This window comes from Pleurodeles waltl, chromosome 7, assembly GCF_031143425.1.
Source record: "Pleurodeles waltl isolate 20211129_DDA chromosome 7, aPleWal1.hap1.20221129, whole genome shotgun sequence".
NCBI lineage: Eukaryota > Metazoa > Chordata > Amphibia > Caudata > Salamandridae > Pleurodeles > Pleurodeles waltl.
In genome coordinates, this window is record NC_090446.1 from 477,830,589 (window position 1) to 477,858,169 (window position 27,581).

Here is a 27,581-nt window from a genome sequence, read left to right on the forward strand (position 1 = left end):
TGGAGGATACTTCTTTAACCACAAAACAAACCTCTGTCAACAACAAGCTCACAATCCAGGCCATGCTTGTTATCAGATATAACACAAACAAAGGAACAAAAAAAACATTTGAGGAAATGTAACACCGATTTTAGCCTTCTTTGCACTGCATACTGGTTTTGGAGTCCCCTAGCACTTTGCTTTGTTGCGGGATCCGTATTTAACAAAATATAAAATTCGAACCATGATAAACGCAGGAGAAACATTTTCGGACCTGAGTCAAGCAATGCAAATCTTCATCTCAACTAATAGAATACTCACATTTATAAAAGCAATAACTTTGGCTGTTTTCCAGTCAAAGCAATATCGTTTACCAACTGAAATTATAAATACCAACTCACTTTTAAACAAATCAAGTTCTTCAAAAAATAATGATAATAATAGATACCATTAGGCATGTCTAAGTTTTTTTTGTAATCATAAATTAAAACCATGTTTATTATTCCCTATTTTGAATTTCCACAGTAGCATAATGTATCAGAAGTCATTTTAACGGTTCAAACAAATAAAATAAACTTGAAGATTTTTTTTGTCCTTTTATTATTGCACAGTTCACTCACTGGGAGGGAGCCATTTTGAATTCAGTTCAAATGCCAGAACGTATTTCAACCCTGCATACATTGTCCATCTTGCAAGTTTTTTGGTGGGAAGGACGCGTGGTTTGTTTTGGGATGCCAACAGCCAACTTCCCTGTTTATTATTGATTTTTTTCCCCCAACAGCATAGGGACTAGAGAGCAAGTACTCCAAAAGTCCATAGGTTTCCTCACTGAGTGGGAGAGGGTCTGATTGCTTCCTTTCTTCTCAGCAGAAGAGATGTTTGCACAGTTACAACACAAAGACAGTTTGAAGGGGGGGTTGCCATTCTTCGTTGATAAAACTCTCAATTCAGAAAATCCTTTTGAGAGAACTCTGGTTGAGTGGTATAAAGGGCAGAGGAAAGGGGGTGGGTGATAAAAAAAAAAAAGTACACAAAAGCATGGGGGGGGAGAAAAAAACAAAAAAAAAAAAAACAAACACACACAAAACAATCTCCCTAGAGGACAAAAATGCAGACACCCCAAAATACACAGTAACCACCTCCATCCCACCAACCCAGTAGAAAAAATGGGTTCAGCCCACTACTCTGCTACACCAGAGGCAAGTCCAATTTGGGAAGCGAGTGCAAATGTGTAGGTTTAACCCAAACCAAGGTATCATTACACATGCCTGAATATGATGTAAGGCTGCAGATAGAAAAGACATCAGGAGTCGTTCAAATTCCATCTTGTGGACATCCACTGGATTACTTAACATGAAGTGAGTAGGTGGGAAAAGAATTAACAAAACTGTTCCACGCAAAGTCCAGGAAGGATTACATTTTAGAACATAGCAAAGCAAGAAGCTGAGCATTTTGCCTAAATAGGTGAACACAAAACATGAACTTTGCTTTGGTGTAAAAAAAAAAAAAAAAAAAAAATAATGCTTGTAGCTTCAATGTGTCTGTACTATTTTGACAAAATATATAAACATCTTTATAATTTTTGAAAGAAAAAATGTTTAGTGTGCAAATTGCAGTCTCATGGCTAAAGGAGAAAGGAAATGCAGGGTGCTGAAGACTTTTAGGGAGCTCGTTGTGAGCAATACCAAGTCTCTCCTGCCTCACAATCCTTCTCCAACACAAGAATAATGGCCACAATAAAGTGTATGGAGACTAGGCATGGTATCACCACCATACTGATTATATATGAAGGGAGTTTTAAGAACTACCTACCTTAGGCCCAATTTACTCTAGTCTGCCCAAAACAGAAGACGTGTACTCTTCCAAATTACAGAGCCCCTGTTCAAACATGAACCAAACCATTAGAATAAGGTAGATGGAGAAAAACATTCCAAGCATCAGATTCATAATATGCTTCTGCGGTGTTAGTCAGAAAAGGGCCGTTTGCAGAGAACCATTCACCTTTGTCAAAGGAACGACCAGAGGTCACTACTTCCTATACTTCAACCCTCTATTTTGCTTACATTTGCAAGATCATGACCTTTCTTTCACAGTTATCGAAAATTTCAATCTCTAAGACTAAACATAGCAGAAGTCCGGTAGGCCAAACCCCAGCATATTAGACAGTGCCTTTGGGAGGGGTTTGTGGGAGGATGTGGGGAGGTGGCATGCAGTGCATGACAGGAGAACAGGTATGGTGGAAATGACAATACAGCTTTGGAAAAGAATGAAAAAATACAGCAGAAACCAAATGTGTTTTAAGATACAAATAAAGAATAGGAATAGGGCCCAAAAAATATCCTCAAAGAAAGTTCTGAGATTTTGGGGGGTTTTATTCCTCAAACGCACAAAGAAAAAACACAAAAAAAACTAGCTTTGCGTCGTGGAACCAGCCAGAAAAATCTTATATGTGGGCACCATTGTCAGTTAAATCTTGACTTTTAAACATTTTAATTGAACTTTACAGACTGAGGAAAACAAAAAAGTTAAAAATCCTAAATATTACTACAGTTCTAGTTAGCACGCTTGCACTGAGTGGTAGACAGTCCCACAGCACTCCATTTCCACCGCACTGAGTAACAGGGTTTTCGGTATTTTTCCCTACCTTGCACAAATGTTCCTGTTGCTGCACTACTACAACATTGTACATAGCTTGCAACCGATGCAGGGAATAGAAATATTTAACAGTAACCCAGAGCCCAGCGCTGAAAAGGAGAGAAGAAAACACACCAAAGTCTCTGCTTTAAAAGACTGTTGCAGTGCTTCCAGCAAAAAAAAAAAAAAAAAAAAAAAACACCATTGATGAAGGACAAAAAAAAAAAATAAACAAAAATTAAAATTAAATAGATAGATTTCTTTAAACCATGACATGAAAATAGCTGCTTGATGTGTCACTGAATTATAAAATTCTTTTGGGTTAATTAAAAAAAAAAAAAAAAAGTTAATTACAATCTTCCTTAAAAAAAAAAAGTGCTTTAAGGAAAGGGGGAAAGCGGGGTGGGGGAACTAGGGCATCAAGCACTTTTTTCGGTCTCTGGAAAGGTACAGCAAATGACTGTTCCGGAAACGGTGTTAATAGTAACTTTTCTAAATCCTTTTTCTATATTTTATTTTTTTTATTTATTTTTTTAGTATTTTAAATTTTTTCTTTCAATTCGATGGTATGATTTCACAGCCGGGAACTCCTTTTGCATAAAAAGGGCGCAAGGAGTGGGCATGGCACTACCTCCCAATCAGCATGGCGTACACACCACCGCCAGCCTTGTGTGCACACACATAGACACACTTGCACAAGGGCAGCCAGCTCTCCCTTGTGGATAACTTTTTGTAACGCTTTTTAAAATAAGAGTTTTGGGGATTTTTTAGTCCTTAGTTTTCTTTTTTATTTTTTGTGTGTTGAAGAGGTAAACGACAAAGAGCCTAAGAGGTCTGCCCTCTTTAGCTACCCGGAGACGTCCTTTTAACCCTTTCCATCCATGGACTCTGAATAGATGACGACTCTGGTGGGATCTGCAAAAAAAGAAAGGAAAGTCAGAGTTTACATTTATACAGACTTCAAATGTTTCCCCAAATACACCCATAGGGAGATACCACTAAGTCCTCTCTAGCCAAGGTAGCAGGAACTTCCAGCCTTGAGAAAAAGTCTAGAGCAGAGAATGCTGGGTTAGCATCAATATAAGTCATTAATGAGGGGCTCCAGAGAACACTGATGTTATCCATCTTCTTGAAGGTGTAAATATTAGCAAATTGAAAAGGGGAGAGAGCAGAAGCAGGTGACAGTTTGATAGAGAAAAGCAAAGGCTGATGGGATTAGAAGCAGTATTGCACCTTGAGAAACAAATTCTTGAAAGAATTAGGTTTCTATACCAGTCCCCATGCTTACGGGAAGCCCGTTCTGTTACTCCACACTTGTCTAACCTCTGCCTTCTGCAAGAAACACAGTGCAGCAATATCCCACACACAGACACATACATAACCTATGGCGTTTTTGCTGATCTCCAAATAAAATTTTACATATACTTGTCTGGTTAGTTGTGTAATTGATGAGGGTCTTCTACGCGAGTCACATTTTATCTGCACCATATGCACAGCTAGGTTTTATAGTCTAGAAACAGTAAAGGTGTATCTTAAAGGGTTAAAAAAGAAAGCTACACCACACATACTTAAGCCTGAAAGTGGGCTCAACAGGCTACAACATGATGGCATGGAAGACAATCTCTTGTTTTGGATGGCTAGAGAAAGGCATTGAGACTCAGGGCCTGATTTAGATCATGGAAGAAGCGAATACTCAGTCACAAATGTGACCGATATCCTGTCTGCTGTATTACGATCCCACTATTTCCTATGGCGATTGTAATACGGCAGGCAGGATATCCGAAACGTTTGTGACAGAGTATTCCATCTGCTGCGATGTAGCAATTGTCATGGAGTCAGGAGAAGGATTTCTTTTTTTTTTTTTCAGACTTACGTACCCTGTTTGTGCAGTTTCCAGATATGATCCCATTCTAGAGAAAGGAATAAAAACAATTTTAGTCTTAAGAAATGCCCATCAATTCAAAATACTATTTGTCCACTCATTTTACAGTACAAAAAAAAAAAAAAAAAAAAAAAAAGAAGAGGATTCAAAAATCACAATACATTGTTTCCTGCTTTTAAGGGTTAAATTTAGAATACATGTTTTTCTGCCAGGATTAATAGACACCCTCAGGCCAAAAGCCGGTCAGTTAACAATTGAATTCTAACACAATTTTGTTGTTTTAAGTTGTAGTTAACTAGAAGGCATTGTATAAACACAGCACCACAACACACAATAAATTAACTTGAAATGAACCCTTAATGGAATTGCAAATTAGGATTTCAAAACAATTAATTAAAATCCCACCCTGGTTTTAAAAACCTATTTTAACGATCATGTTTACAATTTGAACATTATTAATGCCTTATGAAAAGGAATCCGTTCCTACATAAAAGGTTGTGTCTACACAGGAATACTAACATGATCAAGTGCAAAAGTTAACATTAATTACAACTGAATCCTGGATAACCCTTGTTTTGAAGCTAATATGCTTTACTGCACACGTAACATGGTTTACTGCAGTGTGTGCCTTATCAAGGGTTTTAAAACAAAAACAGGACGGTGTGTTAGTCTAAAACTGAAATAGCAACAGGTGCTGTATATCAGAGTTGAGGTGCACTGGCAACAGATGTGAGTGGGTCCTTGTAATTGACTAGGAGGTGGTGCATTAGGGTAGAAGTAAAGTGCATGTGCAAATGTGTGTCCCATCACTGGAATAATGCGTTCCATGTTGGGTTGATCTGTAATGGCAAAATAGCCTTAATGGATATGATCAGATCTTACCCTCACATGCAACCTTGTCATAACCACCATCTGTCGGCAAAAATACAATTCGAGCCAAGAGCCTTACCTTGCATATGGTAATGAACAGTAGCCTCCCATTCCTTCATGTCCACCACATCCCAGAACTCTTTTTGTCCATTTTCCTGTGGTGTGGCATTCCCAACAAAGAACCCATGTTGAGCAGATTCAGACACTTTGACTGTTTCACCAACCCCACCACTTGTGCCTGCAGGTCCAACCAACTCTTGAATAGGCACAGATGCTGTTGGGGCCTCTGTGATAGGTACGCAAGCTGCATCCTGCCCGGGGTCATTGATAAAAGAGAGTCCCCACTCATTCTGAAAAATGGCACCTAGCTGCTCTTGACTCTGGCCAGCAGGGTGCCCATTCTCATGACATGGTGAAGGAGACGGAGAAGAAGAGGAAGATGCGGCAGAGGAGAAGGATGAGGAGGAGTTGGAGTGCAAAAGGGTGGGCTCTTCAGTTCTTGGGGCAGCAGAGGACAGGGTGGATGCCACAGTACAGTGGAAGACCTCTGAAGCACCTGGGAGCACCCCACCATTCTGCTGGGCTGTTGGGCTGCTGGACAAAACACAGTTGGGCAAGCTGCTGGTAGTCCGTACAGCAGAAGCTGGCACTTGGGTAGGTTTGCCCTGCACACTGGCCTGTGGCTCCTGACGCCGCCTCTCCAGATTCTCTTTTACCTTACTGGCATAACTGATTTTCGGTTGTGTGCGTGCACTGCTATTGTCCACAGGAAAGACAGGCAATGGCTTGAACAGGGACCAGGTATCCTCTGAAGTGCCAGGAGGTCGCCCCTTGGCTGGTTCCTCCTTCTTGGTTGCAGGAAGAGTTTTCCTGTCCTCCACAGCCTGTGGAGGTTCAGCTGGCGGAGCAGGAGAGGCAGTGGCATAGCGCCCATTTGGCTTGACAGTCCCAGACCGAAAGGGCCGGTTATAATCTGCTGATGGGGGACGATCGCCCTCTTGCACAGGGGGCGGTGTGCTCTTCCCTTCCTCTAGACTAGCCAATGACTCAGTGCTGCGTGCTGGATAGTTCTTCTGTTCCCCTACTGGGTGAGAACCATAACCATTCACAGCTCCTCCTGGACGAGGGGCCCACTCTTTCCGCTCTGGCCGCTTGTTGCCATCTCGGACAAATTTGTTGCGATCATAGTCCCTGTAGTTTTTTCGGTAGCCTGGATAGAATGGTCGTGGCCTATCGGAGTAGTAGTAGTGCTGGTTCTGATACTGGTATTGGTGGTGTTGGTTGTGGTACTGGTGGTGCTGATTGTAATAATGGGTGGCTTGTCTCTGCTGGGGCCTGGAGCCTTGCTCCCGCTCGGAGCCCCGCACATGATGGATGTTCAAGCTGTTGGATGGACTCAAAGGGACGCTGTCTTCACTGCGGCTCGGCATAGCTTCGATCTCCAAATCTGCTTTATAGCCGTTCGTTTCCCAAGAACCTGGAGAAAGAAATGCAGGGCTTTGTCAAATATGGTTAGGAAAGCACGAGAAGGCAAGAGTGAGAGGCACCAAACAGAATTCAGGGTTGTTCATTTAATGTAAGAAGTGAAGAAAAAGTGTCAAAAACTCATTTGCACGAAACAAAGTAGGAAACAGAGTAATGGTTTACCACCACAGAACAACCTATACACACTTTTAAGATGCATTGTGGGATACAGCATCACAGTCCTTGAGCAATCTTACATCTAACAGTGAAATGCTTTTCACACACTAATAATCATCTCACAAATACAAGTTTTCCTCAAATTTGGTAGGCAGTATTTAGTACCTTACCACTGCTAGCCTCTCTGAGGACTGATTTGCAGACACTAGAAATTCGAGCTGGAGGCATGAGGGATTCTGGTAGAGTTATGGCTCCTTTATTGCCTCCTATGACAAGGAAGCGTTTTAGAGTTAAATTAACGACTTTGTTACGATATCTTTACATTTAGAAATCCCGTTTTACAAGGACATGGTCTTGAGCAGGGCCTAGTCTAGATTTATTAAAGTATAAAAATCTTAAAATTAGCAAATATTGTAGCCAAAAAGACAAACTGAACGTGCAGGTGTGGCAACACTGCGCAAACATCGTAAGAGTCACGTTCATTCCGAGATTTTTGCCATTCTATAAAAACTTCAGCCAGTGTCCAGAGTGTTATTTTGAACAAACATCTACGAATTTTAAAACTGCTATCTCAAACATTACAGGAGCTTTCTCACCAAGGACATTTGGGAAGTAAAATACAATGGTGTGGCTGTACACAACTCGCTCCTGCTCAACAAAGAGTTTTTAAATAAGAATAAAAAAAACGCCATACCAAAAAGGCATTAATAAAGCAAATAAATAAAAAGAAGGTCAATATTTAAAGAAAAGGGTACTGAGCATCAGTAAGTGACAAAAGGTACAGGCAGATGTGCTAAAACACTGCTCACACCAGTAGATATAAATCACAAACCAGTGTAAGATTATCTCACAATGACTGGTTAACGGAGCCAATGGCTTCAACTACCGCTGAACTAAACAAACATTGACAAAGGCAATAGATCGCGACTGTGTACGGGGTTAAAGTTAATGTGGTGTGACGCAAAGTTGTATTAAGCAGTGTAGCGTGGCATAAAGTGGCGTAGCATGGTTTGGCATGGGGTAAAGTGGAGTTAAGTGGTTAGAGTAGCATGGAATAAAATGGTTTAGAGTGGAGGAAAGTGGTGTGGCAGACTGCAGTAAAGTGGTGCAGCGTAGAGTGGACTAATGTAGGGTGGAGTGGTGTACAATACATTGGTGGGACATGGGGTGGAATAAAGTTGTGTGAAGTGACAGCATAAAGTGGCATAGTGTGCCGTACAGTAAAGTTGCATTGCATACATAGGAGTAAATTGGTGTAGGGTCTCATGGAGTGTCCTAGAGGGAAGTAGGATAGATTGGAGATAGACAGAATGGAAAGTATAAAATGGAGTGGCATTGAGTAGAGTGCAGTATGCATGGTGTGGTAGTGGACGGCAGACAACACATTTCAATTGAAATGACCATTACATTTGCATAGACACAGTTTTACTGATAAAATTATACAGTGCACAAATGATGGTGTGGGGAAATGGCATCACTTAGTGCATGGATTTGTTTTGATCGTATTGAAGTATGTTTCCACCACAAATTCAGAATTACAACAAAAAAAGTGCTTTATTTGTGCTTTCCCAATTCTTTTACATTCTGAAGTTTTTGCAGTTTATTTAGAGACATTTAAATGTTGTTGTGTGCTAGAAACAAGCCTTTCTATTCACAATCCTGGATTATCAGATACATCCTGTGACTTTGAAATCAGAGGAAGAAAAGTAAACTAAGCTCATTTGGAAGATAAAGCCCGAAATCTGACCTCTGACGTTGAATGCACAACAAATGTGACAAGATAAAAAGAAAATTTAAAGCCATAAGTAACTCTTATTACAGAAAAGACTGTTGACCCCTGTTTAGCCCTTCCAAAAGACTGGTCCACAAAATTCAAAGGGTCAGATTGAGCAGGTTTTCAGGAGCAGATTTGGGAAAACAAGTAGCCTTGGATGGCAAACTCTTCCCCAAATGCCTTTAAGAATGCAGTTTGTAGGTTTCACATCTACTGTGATGAGGCCCTTATAGTGCAGGCACATCAGATGGGCTAGCTCTTACTCTTCCTGCTTTATCAGTTGTAATTCTGCTCTTTTGGAAAAAACGCTGATATCTCTAAGAGGTGGGCAACTTAAGGTGAGGTTTTATTCTGTACTCATGGAAGCAAATTCAGCTGGCACAAACCAGTACTAGCTAGTAGGAACGCTTTGCAGGCAGTGTTAGAAGACGTGCTGCTAAGGAGGCAGTTATGGTGCCTTCAGTGGCTCCCTAGTGAATTCTGTGGTGGACGTGCTTCGAGTGATAGGGCATTTCATGTCTTCACCAAGCAGTAATTCAACACTTCTGTGCTGGTAGACAGGGTGCTGCAGTTTGCCCACTTGGAAGAGATCTGCAACTCTATTCAGGTACTAGTAAGTACATCTGGTGGAGACAGGTGCAGGGAACACATTTGGGGGCTGACAGCCTCAACCCTGCCAGCAGGGAGTGCCTTTGGTGCAGGTGAATACAGGCATTTAGAGCTTAGAAACTGGCTTCGTCGGGGGACAACTTTCAGAATGCAAGGCGAGTCAACTTTTATATAGGGCAAGTACTGTTTTCTGTAGCCTGTGTATACAGGCGGCCCTGAAGTCTCAGCCGGGGGTGCATGGCAAGTGGGCCAGGATGGGTGAAGAGCATGACATGGGCAGCGTGCTCCCTTCATCACCCAGTGTTGACAGGTTGTCATTCTTCTGGACCAACAGAGATGGTTGTTGTCTCACCTTTTTGGTTAAATCACTCGAGCAGAGAGCATAGGCAGTCACTGCGGCAAGCAGACTCTTCCTGTGGTGTCCAGTCTGAATTAGAGCCACGTTCCTTGCCAGTGTTTGATCTACTCACAGCAGGTAGACCCAAGCGGAAGGCAGGCATGTTTGCTTCGCCCATTCTTGACTCTCAGGAGCGAGTCAGTTTTTCTACTGCCCCCTAGTTTTCAAGCAGGGATATGTCCTACCCCCCCCCCTTTTTTTTTTTTTTTTTTAAACACAATATCGCCACTCTGCCTGGTTTTGAACCACCTCCTACCTAGACTATTATCTAAGGCAGTGCAAAACAGTAAGGTTGATATCTTTGCAAATTCTTTTTCAGATTATGCAATAGTTCAGCTGGAGGTGGGTTGGGAAGTGGAGAATTAAAGAGAACACAATGGCAATTTGATAAGGCATTACTTTCCAGTCATGCATGGCTAACGGCAATGCGCCAATTCATACACGATTTCGCCTGAGATTATTTTAAATACTGTCTCCATTTTCCTGGTCTGGGAAGCATTTAAGGCTGCATTTTAAAAGGACAGGTGAAATCTTATAATGCAAGCTTAGCTAGGGCTCGGATCTGTAAGATACAGACTCTACAGGCTGCTGTAGAAATAGTGATAAAGGGAGCCTCAAGAACAGTAGGACCACAGCCAAGCTTCAGAGAAAACTCCAGCGAATCCAGAACGCAGCCGCACGTCTCATCCTCAACCTCCCTCGCCACAAGCACATCTCCGTCCGCCTCAGATCCTTACACTGGCTGCCCATCAACAAAAGGATCATTTTCAAAATCCTTGTCCACGCTCACAAGGCCCTCCACGACACCGGACCAGCCTACCTCAATGAACGAATCAACTTCTACAAACCAACTCGACAGCTCCACTCCGCCGACTTAGTCCTCGCTACAGTCCCCCGCATCCAACACACCACCTCTGGCGGCAGATCCTTCTCCCACCTCGCCGCTAAGACCTGGAACTCCCTCCCCACCAACCTATGCAAGACCCAGGACCTCCTAACCTTCAGAAAGCACCTCAAAACATGGCTTTTCGATCAGTAACCCCCCGTGCCTTGAGACCCTACCGGGTGAGTAGTGTGCTTAAGAAATTATTGTGTGTGTGTGTGTGTTTTGTGTAGGTCCGCTCGAAAGGCAGACAGCACAAGATCAGCTCATAAAAGCTTCCAAGTATGCAAACAAGGCCAAAGAGATTTTTTTGTCCTAGAGATAATTACTGGGAGCAAGGCCTTTCAACAGAAGCTTTATGAAGAGAGACAGCATGTGGAAAAGCATTTGGCACGGTCAACAAAAATTTGGCAGAGCAGACAGCCAATCAACCAAATAGTAGACCCAGTCATGTTACCTCAAATTTCTAGGGACCAGAAGAATGTCCTGTGAAACAGATTGGGGCTGAAGACATAACATCTGCCCTCAAAAGCATAGTAAAGGCTAAAGCTAGCTGTAGCAATGGTATACCAGCAGAAATATATAAGGCTTTTCTGGTAGAGCTGCTCCCATTTCTCACTATTATTTTCAATGGTAACAAAGGAAGCTACATCTATTCCAAAGAAGTTTAAAGAAGCAGTTTAACAGCCAGCTTCTGTTTAAAAAAAAAAAAAAAAATCATGAGGACCAAAAAGGCTTTTTGCCAAATAAGGTAATGGCTGCCAATACTCATTTATTGATTCAGACTATTGATTATTTCACAATCAATGACAAGAGAGAAGCAATATTGATGACGGACGCCAAGAAATCGTTTGATCACGTAAACTCGCGGGCACTCTCATTTTGGGAAAATTTGGATTCCCACCTTCACTGGTGGCGATGCAGAGAACTATATAATGGTGCAGAAGCTAAGATCATCACTGATGCCAAAGAAGCGGGAGGTTGTCAAGAACAAACAGGGGACTCTGCAAGGGTGTTTCTTGTCCCCGTTACTTTTTGTTCTTTGTAAAGAGGTGTTACGTGCTAAAACCCCCATTTTGCCTCAGAGGTGGGATGGCTAAGAACAAGCTGTTCGTCGATGATGCAGTCCTATATTTAAAGACAGAGCTACAGAGCTGCAAAATCTCCAGAATGCCAGTGATGAAATTTCCGGATTCACACAAATTGGTGGTTACAAAGTTAATCAAGCCAACAGATAGCTTCTTCTGTTTGATACAGCTCGTTCTGTGCTCCCTTCAAGCTTGCAGATTATTCCTAACCATCCGATTAGGTATCTTGGAATTTTCAGGTCAAATAGTTATTCCCAAATATTTTGGTTAAATTATGGGGCAATGGCTTCAAAAGTTAAAAATCTTCGGCAGAGGTGGACCCTTTTGCCTCTTTCATTGATCGGCATGGTCGCATTAGTTACGATGTCTATCCTCGCAGTGTCCCGCTTAGAATGGGGTCCCGGGGGGGGACCAGCCGAAGAATGAGGTCTCCCCCCCGGGGCTTTTGGGGCGGGGAATATATGGGCCTCCATTTTGAGACCGGCCATCATTTTGTCTTAGGTGACACGGTGGCCGGTCTCGTTTTTGGCAGGGCAGAAATTTTTTCAAATTTTCCAAATTACTGGTGAATTTGATATCTTTTTGTTCCTAGCCATAGCTGGATTTCATTGTGTAGAAGGTTGAGGCAGGGAGGTTTTTTCTAAAAAATATATAACGCTGATCGGAGTAAAGGGGAGCTGATAGGTGACGAGCGGATAAGATCAGCCCATAATTTACCTGTTCGGGGCTTATCGGTCGTGCGGCGGGAAATAGTTGCAGAGAGATGGAGCGAGATTACGTGCAGGCGGCGTTAGCACTCTTGGAGAAGGCCGGGCGCATGGATTTAGTGCGGCAGGAGGCCCTGCCTGCACCGCGCCCGGCGAGGAAGGCCGCGCAAGGGGCCGCGGCGGCTGTAATGGCCTGCTCACCGCCGCGGGCAGGAGCGAGGCCTTCGCAGGTGAGGAGAGGGGGGGCGGGCGGGGGCGCTCCTCTCCAGGGAAACGAGGACGCATTGTGGCTAGGCCGGCGGGCCTAGGAAAACAAATATTCATGCCAGCAGGGAAAAGGAGGGGCGGGCGGCTCCGTATAAAGAGCACAAGCTTGCTGAGTGCGGCAAGGTGCGGGTATCGTGTCACCGGCAGGGGGCGGGCAAACACGACGGGGAGGGTGAGCATCTTCAAGGAGCAGGCGAAGTTGAAGTGCAGGTGGGGCTGGGATTGGATTTGGACCCCAGTCAGATGGGGGAGGCATCAAAAAGGGAAAGAGAGGAGGCGGTGGCTGTGGGGGGAGTGGGGGAGGGTGACTCATTGATTCCTGTGTCGCAAAAGTGGCCCACCATATTGGAGTGGAACGGCTCAGACAGTGACGGGGCAGAAAGGGGGGGGGGGGGACGGGGGACGATGGGGATGATCAGGGTGGGGTTTTCCCTAACTTATTTACACGCCGTGGTGCCCTGCAAAAAGTGTATGGGGTCCAAGTGCAAAAGGGGACAGGGAGAGCAAGTGGGGCAGAGTCAGGGGGTTCAAGGGGGCGAGGGATGCCTTGTTTCCGTGCGGTGGGAGATTTTGAGGTGGACGGCACGCCGGACCTTTTTTGTCAGGGGGAGCGTGGGGGGCGAGTGGAGCCAGGCGAGCGCGGAGCGGCTCGAGCACCCTGGCCGGAAGGACAGGCGGAGCCTAGGGCGACTGGCCGAAGCACATCACCAGGAGGGACGACATGGAGGTGTTAGGCTGCGGACAATCCTGGGGAGCGGTGCGGAGGCAGGGGTTTTGCGCCCGCCGGCGCCCTCGCTTCCCGGGAGCGGCGTTCGGGCCTTTTGGAAGTCACAGTAGAGGCGCCTAAGAGACACAAGGTTGGGATGACCGCGGGTGAGTCTTCAAGGTGGGCACAGGAAGCGCGGGATTCCGGTAGCGCCTTGTGGGGTGAGGACGATACGTTGGATTATGAGGAGGCCAGCATTGAGGAGGGGGAGCTGGTGGATGAGGAGGAAGGACAATTGGTGGGAGCAGGGGGGGGATGGGGCCCGCTAATGCGTTGTCTAAGTCGTTACAGGATCAACCACGGGCGCGTGTTCAGCAGTGGGAGGATGGCCAGAGGAGGCGGCGGAAGGCACAGGAGCGGCCACCGTCATTTGCCGGCAGGTGAGGATGCCAGATTTACTATGGTATCGGTTGCGGTAGAGGCGATAGAAGCGAAAGGGCTGGGAGCGGCACGCTTGTTAAAAGGGGTATATGTTGCGGACGCGGGGTTGGCACAGAGGGAACCGCAGCGCAGGGGGGCGGTACGAAGGGGACTGCAGCGCAGGAGCCCGTTAAAGGGGAGAAGGAGGCAGATAACAAGCAAGGGGATCAAGGTACAGGGGACAAGGCAGAGCACACAGCAGCGAAGCGGACCAGTTCGCCGTATATGGGCACCGCAAAACCTTTGGGGGCGCATCCCATGCAGTCCACTAAAGAAAAAATTTGGAAAGGAGAGTATGTAGAGGTTTTTAAACTGCTACATCGAGAAGTGCGGGCGAAGGAGGGTTAAAAAGAGGAGGAGTTGGAGCTCTCTAAGCACCCTAGGGTGCCTGTGACAATCGAGAACTGGACGGCGGCTTTTTTAATATTTGCCAGCGTTTATTGCCAACGCTTTCCGGAGCGGGCAGTAGCGTTGTTTAAATATATGGATATTATCCGCAAGGCTCACCTCAATTTTGGGGGCTATGCATGGCTTATATACGACGAGGAATTTAGGGCGCGTTTAGCGGCGGATTCCGACGTACAATGGGGAGAAATTGATGCCGACCTTTGGCAGCATACTATGGGTCCGGCCAAGTTTGGCAAGACAGTGTTTACGGCGAGCGGCCTTCCTATTACTTATCGGCCCTTTCGGGAGCGCCCCACTCAAGGGGTGGGGAACGCCAGGGGCAACCAGTCCGGCACTTCAACCACCACTGGTGGAACGTCGGGGGCGTGTTGAGACTACAATAAAGGAATTTGCTCCCGGGAATATTGTAAATTTCGGCATGAGTGCTCGAAATGCGCGGGAAGACACCCAGTCATTAGCTGTTCAGGACAGGCTGCAGCAGGGCCCACGTCGGGTTCCACCCCAGGAGCTTGGGGGCGGGAGCAGTCAGGCCCTGGGGGGAGGGAGCAGCGTTTCCGTACAGGCTCTGCGGGAAAGGGCTCATCCGCCGGTTAATGTTCAGAGGTTGGTGGCCTGGCTTACTCGTTATCCCTTCAGGCAGGATGCGGAGTTACTACGGCAGGGTTTTGCTCAAGGTTTTCGGTTGGGGTACGAGGGGCCGAGGTTGCGTCGGTGGGCGGAGAATTTACGCTCGGTGAAGGGGAAGGAAAGCTTGGTAAGGGAGAAGCTGAGGAAGGAGGTGGCCGAAGGACGCATTGCTGGCCCGTTTCACCAGTGGCCGTTGCCCAATCTGATCGTGTCCCCGATAGGGGTTGTGCCCAAGAAAGAAAAAAGGGCAGTTTCACTTGATTCAGCACTTGTCCTGGCCAGAAGGCTCGTCGGTTAATGATTTCATTCCGAAGGAGCGCTCACGGGTCTCATATGCGTCCGTGGATGTTGCGATTGACATGGTCGAAAGGCTGGGGCCAGGGGCAATGATGGCCAAAACTGACAAAGTCGGCGTTTCGTTTGCTGCCGGTGCACCCAGCGGACTTTGAGCTGTTGGGTATACAATTTGAGGGATGCTGGTTTGTGGATAAGGCCCTGCCCATGGGCTGTGCGAGTTCCTGTGCATTGTTTGAATGCTTTAGTTCCTGTTTGCAATGGATTTTCACGGAGGTGTCTGGTCATGCGCAGGTGACGCATTATCTAGATGACTTCTTTTTTGCGGCGGCAGCTAACTCTCCGCGCTGCGCAGGGGTTTTAAACATTTTTCAGCAACTTATGGGGGACCTTGGTGTGCCCTTGGCCCCCGAGAAGACGGTGGGGCCAGGTACGGCGCTGTCTTTTCTTGGTATTGAGCTGGACACGGTGGCGGGCATGGCTCGGCTCCCGCAGGAGAAGAAGGTGGATATGTTGCACAGGACGGCACAAATGTTGGGGAAAGAAAAGGTTACGGTACAGGAGATACAAGTTTTGTTGGGACATCTCAATTTCGCATGCAGGGTGGTTCGGGCGGGGAGGACGTTTTGTAGGCGTTTGGCGCTGGCTCTAGCGGGTACGCAATTGCCACATCACCATGTGCGTCTTAAGGTTGGCGTTCGGGAGGACCTCAGGATGTGGTTAACGTTTCTGGAGGACTTTAATGGCATTCCGTTGAAGGTTTGGCAGGAATGGGAATGGGATGTTCAGATATTCTCGGATGCGGCCGGGGCGGCGGGGTTTGGAATTTTTTGGCAGGGACGGTGGTGCGCGGAGGCGTGGCCGGAGGCATGGAAACGGGGAGGGAAGAGCATTGCCTTTTTGGAGTTTTTTCCGCTGGTGGTCGCAGTGTGTTTGTGGGGAGGCGCACTGGCGCATAAGAAGGTGTTGTTTCGAGTCGATAATTTGGCAGTGGTGCATTTGGTTAACAGGCCATCGGCACGGGACGCCCAGGTGCTTTGCTTGCTTCGGGTTTTTGTTTTGCAATGTTTAAAGCATGATATTTCGTTTCGGGCAAGGCATGTTCCTGGTGTGGACAATGACATTGCCGATGCTTTGTCTCATTCGCAGTGGGACAGATTCCATGGGTTGGTCACGGAGTTGTGCAGGACGGTGATGCCCGGCTCTCTCTGGACCATAGGCACGCGAGGATGCTTCACCTGGTAATACAGTCCCTTGCCCCCTCCACGGGGCGGGCTTATATCAAGGCATGGGAAGAGTTTACACAATCGGGGGCACGCAGGAGGTCCAGCATGGACGAGGTTGTTGAGGACGTGGTGCAATTCATACTGTTACTGATTGAAAAAGGTCAGTCGTGCGTTACTATAGCAGGCAAGCTGGCAGCGTTGGGGTTCATGGGTAAGTGTTTGTGGGGTTACCAACCGACCGCAGGGGAGTTGGGACAGCGAATCTTGGAAGGCTGGGCGAGAGAGAAGGGGGCAGTAAGTAGACCCCGGTGTCCCTTGTTGTTGCCTCTGTTGAAGGCGGTGGTGCGGGTACTACCCGATATATGTTACACTATCAGGGAGGCCTTGCTCTTTCGGACACTAATGTCGTGGATGTTCTTTGGGGCGTTTCGTGTTTCCGAGTTGTTGGGTTCCCCACGCAAGCCGGGCCTGTCTTGGAGTGACGTCCAGTTGTCTCAAAAAGGTGTGGCTGTGAGAATACACAGTTCGAAGACAGATCAGAGGTCGAAAGGGGTGGTAGTGTGGTTGCGGAGGTACCCAGTGTCCGACATTTGCCCACTGGCATCGGCGCGGCAGTGCCGCGGGCAGGCTGCATGCGGCTCCGGGGTGGTTTTCCAGCACGTGGAGGGCAGGAGCGTTACAGCTGGGCAACTACTGGCAGTACTTCATAAAGGGCTATCGTTGGTGGGCGAGGAACCTTACCGTTTTGGCACCCACTCCTTCCGCATAGGGATAGCGACGGAAGCAGGGATGCAGGGTTGGTCAAGGGAGGCCCTTATGTCTTTGGGACGGTGGAGATCGGATTGTTTTAGGAGGTACGTTAGGACGCAAGCGAGAGCGGCGCTCAGAGCGCGCTAATTGTTATTTTTCTTTTACAGGTGTGGTGGCGGGCCCAGAGGATGAATTCGTCCGGATATGGATAGTTGGGCATTCCTTCGTAAAAATGGGCTCATCGCCAAGTGCAGCGGACTTCTTTGGGGGAGAATTTGGGTTTCGACTTACGACATTATCACATTAGGTGGTTTGGGAGGGGTGGCATGCTGTGGGACGAATTGCTGGCACGTTTGACTGGGATACGGGGGGCAGGTCCTTGCCCAGATGTGTTGTGTTTGCATGTTGGGGAGAATGATATGGTGCGGAGGACGGGCTTAGATTTATTAAAGGCAATGAAGAAGGATTTGTTGACTATCCGAGCCCAGTGGAGTGGTTCTCACATTGTGGTTACGGGTTTTGTTCTGCGTCGGTTTTGGAGGGGGGCGAGGAAACCAGGGGCAGTGGAAAGGGCGAGACGGAAGGTGAATAAGGAGCTGCGGCTGTTCTGTATGGATAAGGGCATTTCGTTTATGGAGCAGAGACATTTGTTTTGAAGATGTAGAGTTCTTTAGGGACGACGGAGTCCACTTGTCATTCGTCGGCATGGAACTTTATTTGTTGAATTTGAAGGAATTTTTACAGGCGTTGTTTCGGGTGACATAAGATCTTGAGGTTGAAGATCCCAGGTCGGGGAACAGGGGAGGGGCAGAAAAACCCTTGGCGGTTTTTTCTGGTGGCGGTGATTACAGTTTGCAGCCAACTAAACACGTGCGGATGGGCAGGATGGATCGGCAATTTGGGATAGTACGGGGGGAGGGACAGCAGCAGGTTGTGACGGGCGATTTACAGGATCAGGATGACAACGAACGGCCAGGATTGAGAAGTAGATGTACTCTTCAGTACTCGATCAATGTTGTGGTCAATTAGTGAGGTGAGGTGTAGTGGGTGGATTCATGTTTTCTTTGGTTGCCACAGCCTGCAGACATTTTGGCACGAAGTCTTTGAGGCTATATAGTATAGCGTCCAGATTAAGATTGTCCCGACCCCGATGTTTGTATTGTTTTGGGTTTTCGAAAAACCTGCGTGGCTTACACAAGTATCAGCAGTATTTTGTATCACTTGCTGTCGCAGTAGCTCGATGTTGGATTCTGCAGGGATGGAAAACATCTGCAGCCACGCAGCTTATGCAGTGGCTTATTAAAATGAAGAGGACGCAAGCCATACGCCAAGAGGGCAGGGGCAGTGAAGACATTTGAGGCAATATGGACGGCATTTGTACCGCTTACTTTCAGCCCATCAAGCGATAATTTTTTTCCATCCAGTAACAGCCCTGATGACCCAGACCCAGGTCCGTAGTCCTGGGCTGGATAGCTCTTTCCTTATCCTGCGACAGGGCTTCTTATAGCTGGGAAAATCTTTTAAATTAGTGAAAGCCTTGATAAGATCTTGATTTGCAGCCCTGGGCTGGATTGGTCCCTATTTCCATTTAGTGACAGGGTGCCCTACGGCTGAGATCGTAAAATGTTCTTTCATTAACAGTGAGCGTACAGGTCAAGGTGCTTCTAGGAGAGTGTTATGTTCTTGCAGGTTTTTAAATACAAGCATGCCTAGCACTAACTCCGATACTGTTTGCAACTAATATATTATTTTTGGGTCTCGGAGAGAGGCTAGCTGTTTAAGGTGAGGGAATAAGATCAACTTTCAATGCGCCACGTTTTGAAGATATTGAGGGTTCAATAGGGGGGATAATGCAGCTATTTTTGTTTGCCCTGTACTGTATATTCCCTGAAATAATGTTTTGTGTACTGACCCGCACTTTAGGTACTGCTGCACTTAACTAAGTGTTCGTCATCTACTGGTTTATGTAATGTTGTTCCTCTTTGCTCAATAAAAGAGAAAAAAAGAAGAAAATTTGGTGTCCTATTTCCTTCTTGAGTGAAAGAAGTTAGGCCTATGGTGCTAAAAAACGAGTGACACTGGGTAAATAAATTAACCCCCCCCCCCCAAAAAAAAAATAAACAATTAGCACAGGACCACTGTTGGTCAAAACCAGGAGGGAAAAACACAATGGCAGAGCTGCTTTGGCAGAACGCTAGGCATAGTCGAAACTTCTTGCGGCCAGGGCCAAGATGGCATGTTTAGTTTGGACAGTCTCGCCACCTGTGTGGTGTTATGGGGCATAGGCCCGCATGTCAATCATAGGACGACACTGACAGACACTGTATTGTGGTAAGGGAGGTTTGAGGTTATTATAACTGCAATGCCCTCACCAAGAGATTTTTTTTATTTTCCCGTGATTTTCAGAAGTTGGGATTATTAGTGTCCGTGGATGTACCCATTAGGTAGAGCATATTTGTATAAGAGCTGGTAAAATGTGTAAGATATTCCCCATTTATGCAGAAAGGATAACATTTACTAATTTCCAAAAATGGATATGATTTCCATAATTTGCAAACTTTTGTTTAGATATTTTAAAACTAACGCTAGTCAAAATGGCGCAATAATAAAAGCCAGTATGCAAAAACAAACTTCAGTGTTGTCTGTTGCATGATGCATACAGTGTACGCATTTTACCACACACCCTTCATGCCTAACAGACAGAACAGTGCTCAATTTTCTACGGTTATGCTCATGACAAGTGATGGTTCCACCAACATATCTTTTAGCTCGATTCTAACAAATAAACTACTTCTGCATATACTCCCACTACAATGTTCTATAGATGACAGTCAATAAAGTACAATTTCTACACATTTCTTTCAACAATCACTGGTCACTTCAGTATACAGTGCTAATATGTGCATTAGAAACCATGGTGAAATAACAGCTTTTAAAAGGTTCACAATTTTCCTAGTTTTTGGGCAAATGAAGCGTGGCCACAACCAAGCAGAAAATAATGTCACTGCACCCAGAACATGCTGTTCCATTAGTGAGGGAACAGGCAGTGCCAGGAAACTGAAAGGAAAAATTCTGCATTACCAATGAATTAAAAACATTTCAATGTAAGAACAGATGTATAAATTAAAACATTAATAAGACTGGCAAGTGATGAGTTGAAACAACTGACTATATTCAAATATTTAGGCATGACCACATTGGGGGCCGCAGAGGATCAGATCAAAACAGATGATTGCATTAGAATAATAATTTCCATTAAGAGATGATTGCTTTACAATAATTCCAACTGGGCAACAAAAATGCACAAGTAGTAACGCAGAATGACAATTGTAGCTGGAGGAATGTTTCTGTATTTTAGGCGGCTTAAGGTGCCTATGAAATAAAGTGATAGGTGCTTACTCACGAGGAATGGATTTGATTAATGGGAAGCAGAATGCCTTTTTGCAGAAGGGGTTGGGGCTGAGGATTGTCACAGGCATGGCGTTCACCAGTAGCTAATATCAAAAAAAGTATGGGGTACATGATATGCTTTTGCTCAGTTTCTGCTACAGTACTTGGCTTTGTACTGTTCATTGCGGCTTACACATAGTTAAGCCGAGGCTGCTTCAGGCTTGAATTCATTCTTCGGTGTTGATTGGGGAAAGACGGCAGAAACCTTGTAGTCTTATATAACTCAATGCTTTGGCCGTTCAAATAAGTGTCATTAGTGCAGTGCATCAAGACCTAATCCGAAGAGCCCTCAATGTAGAGCGTAGCAGTTTCCACCTAAAGCGCAGGACACAGACACAGTGAAGTAGGCTTGCTTGGCTGTACAGCAACGGCCGCTTCCAGGTGGGTGCAAGATCCTTTGAGGAAATTCACCCTATCGAAATAGTGGCAGTGCATTTTGAATGGATGCTGCAATGTATGTTGTCAAGTATGACTGCAGGCTCCAAGAAGCCTAAGATAGCAAAACTGCCCATGCATACAGATTCTGGGCAAGTTCTGCCTCGTCACTCCTAACTAAGCCTTGGCGAAACAAACCAAACTCCAGTCTGACCTGAGATTGGGATGTATGCTGTGGAATAGGCGCGCAAAGAGTGGTGACTCGAGCAAATTTAGTGTGGATGCATTGCTCCCTTTCAGCTATTTGGAGCAGTATGCTAATGCTGGGAGAAACCTTGCTCTGGTGACGTGTAGCAAGGGATGCCTTTCTTTTTTACAGTCATTTCAATGCAAACTGTAGCTGGTTTGCAATGGCTCTTCTGGAAGGGAGGTGCTCTAAACGATAATCAGGCATTCATTAGAACACCTTGATATTTGTAAGACTTCATCAGTTCTAAGGTTTTGCCAAAGACTTTCCTCTTGAAGTTAGAGTAAGTACTCCTGGCTGTGGCTAAAAAGCATACCACTTTAGTTTTATTGTGGTTTAGCTCCAATCCCAGCGTTTGGATAAATTGTGCTAATTTAATGCTGTAGGTTAACCGGGTCTGCCCGAGTAGAACAATGCCATCAGCATACTGTAGACATAGGATGGGTCTGTCTGCTACTTTATATCTATCACAATCATAAAAAGTCAGTAGCTCTAGTTATCTCAAGAAGCAAAAATCCATGCAATAAGGTAACAATTCTTGCCCTCACCATGCACTGCTAATTACCCCACACATCAATACCGACATCTTCTATGACGTTCCTGATCATATCACTGCAACATTTGCTATAAAATTATGGATCAAAAAAACTTGCATGGCAGGGGAGTGAGTTATAGTTCCCTTAAGGCATGAGTTATAGTTTCATGGGACTGCTGAATTTCTATGGTTGTGTGTAAAATCTGAACCCAACTACAATGTCCCCGTAACTGCTGATTTTTTCGGTGATTTTAAATATAAACCTAGTGGTGGTTGCCACTGGGTAGTTATAGTTAGGACCATGCTTCTATAGAGAAAGTGTTTCTTGACTTGCCTATAACTTTGGCACAGTTTGACAAATCACAGAATTTCGCCCAAAAAAACCTGCTCCCCTGTGATTCTTGTTGAGCATTGGGAAGTTTCAGGATGATCCGTCAAGCGGAGCCGAGAAAGGGGGTGGGGAGACTACAGCCTAAACTGCTGAACACAATTACACCAAATGTGGCAGAAAGCTAGATTTTGTTCTGCAGATTGTGCTTTTGGTTATTAGATGTAAATCAGTCTAGTAGTTTTTGAGATAGGAGGAAAGGGAAAATAAGTGTGTGTATCTAGTGCCAGGGATCAAGGCTCATGCACAGAGCTGCAGAGCTCTGACTGGCTGCCAATACTTAAACCAGAAGCGTTGGCAGCCATCATATATATATATATATATATATATATATATATATATATATATATATATATATACATATATATATATATATATAGCATTGATTTTGCCATGAAGTCGCAAATTCACAGGAAACTATTCAAAGCCCTCGCATCATGGGGACACTGACATTCTGAAGGCAAGGGGGCCAGCATCACCAAAGAGCCCCAAAGACCACCACCTCCCTGGGGCACCCATAGCCCCAGGGACTACTACCCCCCTCCAGCACAACTTCTATTGTTATGTAGGCCTCCAAATATGTGCCCAGGGAAACATATGAAAACTTTGCTACCACAAGCAGGAAGATGCTATTTAAAGTAGCTCCCTGATTCTGGGAGCAATGCTGGCTCCCACAGGACACGGAGAGCTGACCAGGACAACCCTGCAAGGTCCTGTCACTATCCCATTCCATAAAGGGATGGAAGAGAGAGTGTGTTGTTGCAATGGTCTCCGCATACAATGACTTCAAAAAGTTACGTATGAAAGCAGAGCAGAATGGTCACTTCTGGCCTAATTGCCAGGGTCTTGTGCTGTCACTCAGTTGGCTGAAGGTTCAAATCCTAATATCCCTTGGTATTGTGTGTTTATTTTTGAGTGTTTTCAATGAAGGCTTTTCACCCTGGGTTGAATGCCATAGCGAAGTCTGGACACCGCACAGTAAGGAGTCACCTCTGGCATGGTGGTTAAGGTATCAGATATGCATACTAAAAGCTATGGGTTCTTAGCCTAGACGAGTCTGTGGTAATTTCCTGCATTAGTTTCTTTTCAGCTATGAATATTTAAGTTGCATAGTGAAAGGTGATCTAACTCTTTTTTTAATTGCCAAAACCATTTTTCTTTTCAATTTGTCTGGTAATATCTCATTCCGAGTGTGTCATTCATCAAAGCCTAAATCTCTCTCTTAAGCTCTCAGTTTATCTCTCTGTCGGCTTTGTGATTTATAGGGGTTGGCAACAGGGGCTGGTCACACCACATGGCCGGCCATGCCTGACCATGGTTGGATTAACATATTGTAATAAAAATTGCTATATGGCAAAAAAAAAAAAAAAAAAAAAAAAAAAAAAAAAGAGGAAGTAGGGGAGGGCGAGTAACCCCGCGTGCCAGAAATTGGAAGGAGTAGAGGCAGAGTAACCCTGCATGCCAGAAATGGGAAGGAGGAGAGGCCGAGTAACCCCTGAGCGCCAGAAATGGGGACGAGAGAATGAGTAATCCTATGTGCAAGAAATGGGAAGGGGGAGCAGCCCAGCAAGCCAGAAAATGGAATGAGAGAGTGAGTAGCTCAGCGTGCCAGAGTTTGTGTGTGTGTGTGTGGGGGGGCGATAAGCTTCCCAAAACTTCTGGGCTGGGAGAGTGGGAACATCCCAGAGTGCAGGGCTAGGAAGATGCGTGGTCATCCCCAGATTGCTGAGGGGTTCAAAATGCAGAACAAATCTCACCCCCCCCCAGTTACAGGTCTAGGTTTAATACATTGTTTTTTTTTTTTGCTTGCAATCCCATTCCAGTTTAGACCCTGTCATATGCAAATCAATCTTGACCTTGCTCCCCAAGGGAATAGCCCAGCCTGAACGGCTAGGCCAGGTCCTCCCTGGACCTTTAAAAAAGCATCCTGGGACCGGTTTCAGGGTATCACCCCATATCTGCCAGGTTAGCTTAAATCCAGTAGCATAGCAGGCACTGAACCCACACCTGGGCATACCCTCCCCACTTACAGCGACAAATGCAAAAAGAACATATGGTGGACAGAATGCAGAACAGTCCAACATTAAACACAGTCACCCCCTCAACCCCAAATCACAGATCTGGGTTTAACCAATCTTTTTTGTTTTGTATACCTTTCTTAGCCAACATGTGACAAGCAACCCAGACAGCTGGAAAAGCATGTGGTATGAGCAAACAAGACTGCTGGACCAGGGCCTTCAGGCAAGACTGCTAGGCAGAGAAGAAGCCTGGCCAGCCTGGAATGCGAAAAGCCAAAACTGGCGGACTAAAAAAAGGGGAAGTGAGGTGAACAAGTTACCCAGCCAGGGGGGCTAGAAAGTAGTGGTGGGAGACAAGCTTCCAAATCTGGTAGGCTGGAAGCAGGGCATAGCCAGGAGCGGAGGTGAACAGCCCTAACTATTGGGCTAAGAGCAAACACCGACTACCAGGCCAGAAAGTGGTTGGGAAATCAGCATAAGCTGCTAGGAGGGATATGGGGCGAGCAGTCCAGAGTGCCACGAAAGAGAAGCAAGAAGCCAGTTGAGGGCTAATGACTGCCCCAACAACAGGCTAGAAATAGGGTGGCAAACGTTCCCCAGACTGCAGGCAAGCAACATATAGTAAAGTTTGCCCAGAGAACAGGCCAAGAATGACAATGGGAGTGGGACGGGGAGGCCCTGCTGTAAGGCTGGGAACACAAAGGGGGCGGAGTTGCCCAGACAGGCTAGAAACAGATAGGAAATGTTGCCCAGTAAGGAAGTGGTCGTTAAAGTTGCCCAGACCACAAGCAGGAAATAGAGGGGTTAAGACTGACCAGAGGGCAGCCAAGAAACAGATAGGAAAGGTTGACCAGACTGGGGGTGGGGTAGTTTGTACAGTGCTGCCCAGACAGCAGGCTGGGAAAGGCAATGGGGTAGGCGGAGGGGTGCCATTAACCGCTGGCAATTGGGGGTTAACATGATAAAATTGCCCGGACCGCAGGCTAGGAAACAGGGAAGGTTGAGGGGGGGGGGGGGGGGGGAAGACCCCCCATTTTTCAAGTAAAAAATACCTTAACTTTGAATGTCTCCCGCATGAAACTACCTTTGTTTTTTTGGGGGCGGGGCAAGAATACATTCTCCCTACTATTATCTTTTAAAAAAAATCTCCCCCACGTTTATCTTCTAAAACGTTAGCATGTATGCGAGACTGAATGCCTGGGCCGCAGGGAGCGGTGACCCTGGTTGACGCGGGAAGGCGTCAGGACACGCGGATGGTTAGGAGCATTCTGCGTTTTTCTGGATCGATCTCAGGGTCGCCAGAGCCTCATATTAAATAGGATCATTTCACCACACTCTACCCTACGTGAGCGCCTAGTGGATCCCAGCTATCTTTCCTTGTATCCATGTGAGACGTCACTACTTTCGGGGAACCCGCATCCTGTTCGTATACCAACTGTGCTACGACGAGGGGTTAAGACTGCCAGTTTACAACTGTGCCCTTTTTCCCCCCAACTCTTCTCTCCAAGGTCAGAGCGCTCAACTACAAATGTAAGACACCCCCACCTCTTACCTTGCATCCACCCGTCTCGGGGCAGGAATCGGAACTGTCTCCCCGTCCCCAGCCGTTATGAGCCTTACACCCACCTATCCGACAGGCCCGCCCTACTACCTTCCAATCCGCTGTAAAACACTAAATCCCTCAGCCCAGCAAGCTCCCAACTACCTAACACACCCGCTGCATTTTCGGCGTTGCCGAGAAGTCACATGCTTCTCTTTCGGCTCCCTGCAGCCATTTCGGCACTCGGGGCCCAGCCGGCAAGGCTTCACTACTGCGAGCAGGAAATGGCTGCAGCTCCCCATGTGGTTAGGCGGCGAGCACTCATCGGGACTCTTGAACCTACGCTCCCCCCACCCCCCAAGTGTGGGGACCAGGGGTACAACAGCCCGTGCTCACACACATTTATCGTCTGCTACCGCCCCACTGACCACAGAGCGGGCAAATCTGACGCGCTTTCCGTGTAGGAGAAAGGACCGTACCTAATATACCATTTACACGATTTGGATATTAAACTACCCCCCCTTATTACGTTTTTTTTCTCCCATTCGGAGACGTGGCGATGTCTTAAAACATCAAGTCTTCCTTCCACTCATCACTCGGGGGCAGCAAGGACATCAACGTTTGATTTTTTTTTTTCCCATACCCACTAAAGAGGCCTCGTGACCCCCCTTCCTCTGGTATTACAACTGCCCGCCAGCACACCCCAAATCGAGAAAAAAACGGTTTAATCAAGGAAATGCCTAAATCTTACTCACCATAACCTCAATAAATCAATTTACACTTGCACCTGGTGCACAAACTTTGAATTCCATTTATCAGAATTTGGGGGTTACGCCCTCCGCTTAAAGTGTATACCAGGAAACAATAATCCACCCAAGGTGAAACCTACCTAGGCCTAGATAACAGTCAAATGGAAAAAATAACATTTAAAAAAACACTGAAGCCCCTGGATCTGTTTACTTCATTTAAATAAAGGATCTTGGTTTCCGGAGCATCTGTATAAACCTTGACTTGTATTTTTTCCTCACCTGATTTGTTGCCAATCCTGCTGTTGATCTGGTTCATTTCCAGTTCCCCAGAACTTAGCTTGTCCTTTCTGATCGGGAGGATATCCTTGGGGTTTCTGTTTTCATCACGGGCTATATTCTCTTTTTGCATAATGTCTTGCCCCTCAAATTAAAAATAAAATCGCACAGAAAACCAGTAGAAAATATAAAGATCTTAAAAAATAAGAAATTGTTCGTTAAAAAAATCCTCTCGAAACTACCCAGAAGAAAACGCAATCTGCTCTTCTTGAATTCTGGCTCAGCGGTCCGGGTGGGAGGAAAAAATACGGGTCCTTCCTTTTTTCCAGGGCCGTTTCCGTTCTCTCCGGTTAAGATTTCTGTTCCGCCACTATTTAAGATTGCAGTTCTGTGGGATTCGTCCGTTTTTCCCTCGTTTTCTTAGTGCTTCTTTGTCCCCGTGGCTGCGGGAGCCTTACTGTTCTGTTGCAGCCGAGGTTACACAATGTTGCAAAGGCCTTGAAATGGCTGAGAGGAGACAGGCACCACACCTTAAGGGCCTGACGGAGGAAGGAAGGGGCCCAGCTCAGCCCTTCTGGATCCCAGCTCAGCAGATTGCAAAAGAGAACGAGAGAAAAAAATAGGAGTTTTTTTTCTCTCTAACTGGCCCAAAAAAAAAAAAAAGAACACGTGACAACTTTAAATAGAAGCCTCTCCCTGCCTGGTAAATGTGGCCGGTTTTTCAAGGGAAGCAGATTGCACACACGACAAAACACACAGAGAGACAGAGAAGAGCCTTGGT

General features: G+C 46.0%; 1 protein-coding gene across 2 annotated transcripts; it reads right to left on the minus strand.

The window, feature by feature from the left end:
* Window positions 1-560: 560 nt before the first annotated feature.
* LOC138304223 (FMR1-interacting protein NUFIP2-like) lies at window positions 561-27,581 on the minus strand. 2 transcript variants are annotated; one of them, XM_069244104.1, is made up of 4 exons: window positions 26,804-27,581; window positions 5,445-6,842; window positions 4,491-4,523; window positions 561-3,528 (listed from the first exon to the last, which is right to left on the minus strand). In XM_069244104.1, the coding sequence occupies exons 1-4, from the start codon at window positions 26,931-26,933 to the stop codon at window positions 3,479-3,481; spliced, it is 1,611 nt and encodes a 536-aa protein (XP_069100205.1). In that variant the 5' UTR covers window positions 26,934-27,581; the 3' UTR covers window positions 561-3,478. The 2 variants fall into 2 exon arrangements, with proteins under 2 accessions (XP_069100205.1, XP_069100206.1); XM_069244105.1 differs by lacking the exon at window positions 26,804-27,581 and adding an exon at window positions 25,788-26,084.